Source organism: Mizuhopecten yessoensis, unplaced genomic scaffold (assembly GCF_002113885.1).
Source record: "Mizuhopecten yessoensis strain PY_sf001 unplaced genomic scaffold, ASM211388v2 scaffold1311, whole genome shotgun sequence".
Lineage (NCBI taxonomy): Eukaryota > Metazoa > Mollusca > Bivalvia > Pectinida > Pectinidae > Mizuhopecten > Mizuhopecten yessoensis.
The window spans coordinates 76,165-84,006 of record NW_018403983.1 but is presented as its reverse complement, the minus strand read 5'-3'; the positions used below and the strand labels follow the sequence as shown (position 1 = coordinate 84,006).

The following is a 7,842-nucleotide window of genomic DNA, read 5'->3' as shown; positions in this document are numbered from 1 at the left end:
TGAATTCGCTCAACTAAACATTTGATATCTGGAAAGTTGCAACTAATTCAATGGTTGTGTTTTAAAGATACACAAAAATCAAAATTTGCGCTAATCACTGATTAAGCTAATCACCTTTTGAACAACTAGGCCCAGGTGTTCAAACGCAAACATTGCCACCCGCGAAAATGTCCACTTTTACAGTATACGATCTTTTGTTATTGTAGAACTCTTCCGAGATTGATATTTCAGGCTGTCAGTGTTACAGGACGTATGCACACTCTCTGGATATGATACTTGATGATAAATCTGTACTACCTTTGGAATATCAGGTTATAGTCTTTGCGGCGATCATTTATAAGACGTAGTCAAGCTCTATATATAATATTACAGTGTATCAATGAATAGTGTATACCCAGTTTGGTTCTCGCGGTTACTTTGAATATGTTGGTATGAATGCTATTTAAAGTCATCACAACAACCAGGGCCATATTAAGACGGGTGACTAAGGAAAGGTTAGAGTATGGACGTGAGAGATATAGATAAATATCTTAAGTGTTTTAATAGGGGCAGCAAATGAATTTTGATTAGTTAAACCCCCTAACAGAAGATACGGGGGAAATACGGATTCTGCAGTGGCCCTATATTAGTCGCCTCTTTCAACATGGCTACCTGCACTGGATAGTTACTTTAAAAGCACCAAGGACATGTCATATACTCGTTCACGGTATATACATATACATTTCGTTATAACAATTGACAGTGCATGATTGCGCACGCAAGGAACAAATGTACATAGGAATGCAGCAAATGATGTTTCGTGTTGAACAGTATTGATATCATACACATCAGTAAAAATCATCGGTGACATCTCAATGTCACAAGGTAATAGTTTAATCATACCCTCATCCCATACAGGAACATACGAAGGACAAGTGTAGACAGCAGGTCAAACGAAGGCATACTCAAGAGCGATGGGAAAACACAAACGGCACGAAAATGTCATCCTCGATTAAGAAAAAAAATATTCTTAAATTTCAGCTTTCGTTTAGCTCATCCCAAAGTAAGTTTGCAAAAAGGGTTTAATTTCAAAAGAACTAAAAAAAAATGTTATTTATTGGTTTTCTATGACAAGTTTGCTCAACAAACAGATTTTGCACGTTACATCGTTTGATCTTTCACATTTTTATGGTCAACTTTTAATAATTAATCTTGCTTTTAACAAGCATTTTCATTGGCTTAAACAAATATTTTATCAGCCCAAAACGTAAAAAAGTGACGTCGCCGTTTGTAACGTCGCTTTTGTTTAGCTGATACAGCGGCGTAATAAATTCTAAGAGAAAAGAGTCCATCAATAAAAGTGGCGGTTTATTAAGAGCACACTCCGTTTTTTGTGTTATACCTCCATAACATAAAACAAAAATATTCAAGTTAATCCTTAATTATTTTTTTTTTTTTTTTTTTTTTTTTTTTTTTTTTTTTTTTTTTTTTTTTATAAGAGCATTAAAGTATCACCTCGTTTATTTCATGTATTTCATGTTGACGAAGAAATCATCGCTATACACTGAGAACGTTTCAACCATAACGTCATTACAAAACACAGTGTAGTTCACCCTATAGTTTTAGTCCTGAATATGGAAATCATAGTGGTGGATTAGTAAAGACCATTTATTGGAAATTACTTTAATTGCATGCTCAGTAGTAAACATTAACTGAACGGAAGCTTCATAATTTACTCTGGCAGAAATAACAGCATTACCCTAGCTCTAATCCAGTTATTACAGATTGAATCGAGTTTTGCAAATTCCAATATCGAGACTGTTGATATTTGTCCAAGATTTGTTCAAAATGAGTGGAAATTTAGCATAATTTACCACCCACGTTAATTAGAAAACCTAAATTATTAAATAAAACCTAATCATACATTTAGAACAAGAATCCCCATCAATAGTAGCTGTCGTATTGAATGACCGTGTTGCATCAACAACATATCCCCATAAATGACTTTTTTCTCGATGATAATTCTCCAATCAAAAGTAATGTTTTTCGAATCTGGAAAATGTGCTAAATATAAATAACTGAATACATCGCACAAGGCCACAAATACATATGGTTTTCAACCGAAAAGAACTAAACCTGCTCACATGTACTTAATATAATATTAATAATAATATTTCGTCTTGAGTATAAAGGATCGCATTCCGTGCAGGCCATCTAAATTTCCACAAAGCACGGAGGGTATATGAAATGCTAAAGGGTGATAAGCATGTGGTTTGAAATTTGCAAATAAAAAAGTGTTTTTATCATTATTCAGTCGAGTGTTTCTTTTGTATCTTCTGTTTAATGGACACCGAAAAACCAAAACCGATTCGTTGTCCACTCTTGCTTTGTTCAGAAAAAAAGGACATGCTCACGGAGGACTTGTTGATTTGATATTATGTATTCTGCCAGGGTTTATATAAAATCGGCCAAAACAACAAAACAACTACAAAACCCTATTAGTTTCGTTTTCAACTCTGCAGATAATTAGCATGTCCTTTTTTTCTGAACAAAGCAAGAGTGGACAACGAATCGGTTTTGGTTTTTCGGTGTCCCTTAAACAGAAGATACAAAAGAAACACTTTTATTATTTGTAAAATATCAATTCGTTGGACCAATACAAACCATACCCATTAAGATTATGTTTTGGCGGCAATGTTTATAGAGTATAGGGACTTTTATTTCATTGCATGATTTGTGGAGGTTGACTAATGAAGACTCCTCTGCATCATCGGTGTTTAATGTCTGAGGCGCACTTAGATCTTCCTTTTTTATATATCTCTCTACTTACTTTTATATTTGCTTCGTTAGTGTCTCCACTAGGCGCCAATTCGTGCCTGTTAGAATCAAATCAAAAGAAAATACCCCCATCCAGACTCTGATACTACTCACCATTTTCAATATAATAAAAATAGCATAGCTTAATTCACATTACACATTAAATAGCAAATGTTCACCAGTCAATGTTTTAAACGAATAAAGAAGAGAGACGAGTAAATCAAAACATATAAAATGTAGTGACCACTCACAAGTAACTGTCTGGCTATACGTAGTTACTCCACCCACATAGATGCCTGGTCTGTTTAAAGGGACATCACGGCGAAACATATTTTTTTTCATTTTTATTTCAAATACTTCATTAACATATCAAGTGAGTCTCCTTATGTAAAATAAAGGTCGGATTTGGCTGATATATATTCATGAAAATGAATAACATTAAGATAATTATCGGGATTTCTATCTGTCTGACCAACGTTTTGTTCAAGGATTTGCCTCTACTAGCGCATGCGCATAGCACACCATTATATTGTAAACAAAATGACTGGCTGTGAGAAGTTAGGGAGTGAAAATCGAGACCGCGTCAGCTACGAAGCGAAAAGCTGCCAAATGGTCAATAGATAGCCCAGTGATTACGTTACGGAAGTTTATTGTAGGTGGGAAGTATTCAAAAGAGAAAATAACTGCCCTAGCAGTTAGTGAGGTGCATGCATTCTTCTGGATAGCCGGTATAAAGCTGAAAACGAATCGACAGAAATGATGTTATGAATAAATATCTAAAAATATTAACCTCGCTAGTATCTTTGTTTAAGTTGGAACACAGATGAACTTATTATGCTATGTTATGGGCATGTATCGGAGACGGTCTACTTTGCGTTTCTGTATACAGTAGTTTATGCGGGAAAAGTGACTGGTTAATATGATTTCGCTATTGGCCCTTCCAAGGGGTAACTGTACATGTTGTGATGTCCTCTCCGAAGTGGCCGAAGACATTGAGTCGTAATAAAAAAAATCACAAACATTTCTTTTTTTTATGTATTTTTTTACTTGTCAATGCATACAGAAAGGTTTGTCCCATGTTTGAGGGAAGGTGTTCAGCTCCGTATCCATGTGTACCGGTCACATCCCGTATATATATATTTCCTGTGTCTATAAATAATGCCGAGAGGCCAACAAATATAAATTCATTTAAATTTTGAATAATGGCATGCGTGCAATTAACTTCTGATGATGAATAATTACTGCTAAGGGGATTCAAAAAGTTTCAACATGGACTATGAAACCATATTCCTTGATTTCATAGTGCGGTAAGAAGTGGCAGTTGCCTGACTGTCCCTCTCTGGGGGCCCCTTTGGAAACTTTGCATCTCGGTCAGACCACCATTGTTTTCTGCCTTGTTTCAAAACCTTAACGTGACGTTATTGGCACTATTTTTTACAGGGCATTCCCGAACAATTCAAGTGGTCAAACTGGACATTTGAAACGGACTATGAATATTGGGATAGCAAGGTTACATAAGTGGAAGTGCATACAACACATACTTTCATTAAAAACAATAACGCCGTTAACGTGATGTCCCTTTAATCATATGACGTGATACTGAATTTCAAATGTTGCACAATATATATGGATGCAACAGACACCTATAGAATGTCAACCCTTTGTCCTTCAAAACAATGTCATCTGTGATTTGCCGCAAACCAACTGTAATCATTCACTCACGAAAATTTCCAATTTATTTGTAACCGACCAGAGTGTTTGAGGATTGTTCTCACTAAAAGCGCCAATTTGTATATCGGGCAACATTGATACGAGTCTGGGTGAAAGTTGTGGCTTGGAGGTCCACACATCGAGACTTATATATATCAATTAACACCCTATAAATCAGTTTTCCGATATCTTTCTCAATAAATATGGACAGCCTATGTCTACGGTATGTAATTGGACAATATCGCCGTGACGTTAGCATTATCTTAAGCAGTAATTCCACTAGCATTGATCTGCTTTCCGGAGGCACTCCATCTGGGTACATGTTCGTCTACAATAGCCTGCGTTAACATAACTGTGGCATTGATGGATGGGAAGGATACACTTGTTTTAGTATGAGACATTATTGTGAATAAAAACAAAAGTTAGAAATAAAAATAACAGTGATTTATTTGTATGCGTCAAAACAGTCAATAACGTTATAATACAAGTACTTTTGCATCACACCGAAGGATATAACAAAAAACCGTGGGTTAAATTATTCTACCACTTGACGGTAAAATGGTGTAGACGTATCTTACCATCCTTAAATACTTCTGTAAGTAAGACACAATTTGTTGTTTCAAAGGAACTTTCTGCATGAAGAACACTAAATTTAAAGTTGTAACAGTTATAGATGATAAGCAAGTACTTAACAGAAAGAATGTGTTCATATAAGTATGAAATAAAGTCACTATTGTAGGTAATTGTGAGTGAAGAAGGTTTGATGAATCGAGGCCATTATACTGTAAACACATTATATTTACCTCCGGGCGAGGGGATGGTTGAATCAGGTCCCCTCAACCCCAATAATACTTATCATTTCAAATGTATTTAAATGGATATACATCTTTAAGATATGTATTTAGCAAATATTACTGATGAACTAATTTATTTGAAACCTAAAAAATGATATTCATTATGCTTATGTATCCGTGCAAATGTACAATGGTTACAGTAAATTGTTCAATCCCTTAAAAATTCAAAGCGAGACATGTTTGACTATTTGCACCGCACGCTTAGTATATATTTATCTTTATATGATAAACACTGCATCAGATGAGTTCCAAAAGAAGTGAATCAATCAATTGTCTTTTCCACTTTAAACTACACAGAGGTGTACTCCGAATGAATGATCAATGGACTTTATGGATGTGAACTTCAACACTGTATTCCGAATGATGCATAGGTTGTCGGTAGCACTGAAAACTGCACAAATGTACTCCGAATGACTGAATGCCGTTATCATCACATTAAATAAGAGAATATGCAGAGGTGTTCTTCAATATGAGACGCATATAACTTGTTGTTTGATATCACACAATCCTCCATTGTAGAATGCACGAGTCATTCCCACCGATCGTGATTACATATATCTTCCCGTACACAAACAGGACCTTCTGTATCGACGTATGGCTTTTGTATGTGTGACAGAACGCCTGAAAAGAAACCAGGAATCGGTGAACATTTTTTCAAATTAAAAGTAACGCTAACAGTGTATTCAACCAATTATATTTAGCAGATTTTCCTGATTGATTCAATAACCATTACTTTTGATTGAAGATTAATCATCGGGGAACAAATCAGTTATAATGATGTTGTTTGGTGCAACACGGTCATTCAATACGACAACTACTATTGATGGAGATTCTTGTTCTAAAGGTACGATTAGGTTTTATCTAATGTTTAAAAATGCGCCTCACCCACGTAACTTTCTAATATAAACACATAGAGTTGAATAATTAGATAAATACATTTAGTGTTGTAATTGACATATGACCCGAGGTGAGAAATAGACACTTAAAATAAAAGACGACTACATACCCCTCTCTTGGTACAGGGGTACCGGAAGAGACTGAGGTAACCATTACTGTCGCCCATGGCAACCAAATTCCCTGCATCATTGACGTCTATGCAATTGACATCACTCTCCTGGGCCTGCTTTGACCACCATAAACCAAACACGTGGCTGTCCAGTTTACAATGATGGGATGACCAGGCAACGGCCGCGACGTCAGGGCCACTTACTGCTGTTTGGTCGTCGAGCCGCCCTTGTAAAGTAATGTTAGAATACAGTTTAAATATGATATATTTCAACTACCAACTAAATTACACGTAAAGTATTTTATTTTATTATTGATTTAAAAGCAAAACGCACTATATATCAAGTTAGGTAAGAATAGAACTTTTAATTTAACATAACAATTTATATTATTCCAAACTTGGAAAAATGTGTGTTCTGTTTTTAAATCCATTATATATATCATATAAATTACAAATAAATAAGTTCAAATGTTCTAGTTAATTGCGGTACAAGTCCACGTTATAACAACGTTAGCATTGAGATCCTGTTTCACCATTTCGTTTTCAGATAAGTCTGTATCATGTAACTTACAATAAGAAATATCAGGTTTTGAAGAACAACTTTTTACAAGGTAGGACCCGTCTTGCTTTTCAGATGAAAAATCTAAGCTGTTTACAGGTCCGTTATGTCCCTGGAAGAAAATACGTAGAAATATCAACACAGCTGTTTAGGTCAGGTTAAAATTCAAAATATTTTTTCCTGATTATCAAAACTGAAAACAATCTCCAACAAAACCAGATGTAACAGAAAGGAACGATCCGTACCAAGCTGTACTCTTACATTTCAAATATGGTAGCATGACATGCCACCAGGTCACTTACCAGGGGAGGCCCTCGGGAGACACTGTGGGACAGACAGCTAGAGAGAAAGATCTACAGTGATATATCCTTAATGTGGGAAAGTGGGCAGCAGATCAATTATTGTCTCCGCGTTGTCTTCCGGTAAACGGACACAATGGCCGAATCGGTAGGAGGACAAATCCGCCCTTCTCATGATCATGCATGAGAAAACAAGATTTAATCCCTGAGCATGAAACGTGATAGCAAAATAGAGAGAACCTTGATAATAATATCGAATGATTCTTACATTAAATTTCCCAACAAATTCCCAAGGCGTAGAGCCATCTTCTTTGTTCTGGACGGAGAACACGTAAATACCGTTGTCATGACTGCCAGCAGCTAGATGTAGGTAATCTGAAATAAACAGAGAAACTGGTTACAGTGCTTCCTAATTCAACATACTTCGTTTTCGAACTTGAACGTCCTTGCGACATCTTTGGTAATATTTGTTTTTCATTTTTAACAAATTTCATTGTAAATAACAAAAAAAACGAAAGTCATTAGAAGACGAGACCCTTCGTAGACATTACCGGAAAGAGAGAGGATATAGTAAAGACAGATCGAGTGAGGGTCCTCATAGGGAAAGGAAAGGATGGC

The 7,842-nt window shown here is 35.8% G+C and overlaps 1 protein-coding gene across 1 annotated transcript in view; it reads right to left on the bottom strand.

Annotated features, from left to right (window-relative positions):
- Positions 1-4,380: 4,380 nt before the first annotated feature.
- The window catches only part of LOC110458927 (echinoderm microtubule-associated protein-like 1), a 52,983-nt gene continuing 49,521 nt past the window's right edge, over positions 4,381-7,842 (bottom strand). The window contains exons 24-27 of the mRNA XM_021510909.1: positions 7,493-7,599; positions 6,938-7,037; positions 6,367-6,593; positions 4,381-5,981 (exon numbers count right to left, since the gene is read on the bottom strand). Coding sequence (XP_021366584.1) covers positions 5,859-5,981; positions 6,367-6,593; positions 6,938-7,037; positions 7,493-7,599 — 557 coding nt within the window. The 3' untranslated portion in view covers positions 4,381-5,858. The remainder of the gene's footprint in view (positions 5,982-6,366; positions 6,594-6,937; positions 7,038-7,492; positions 7,600-7,842) is intronic.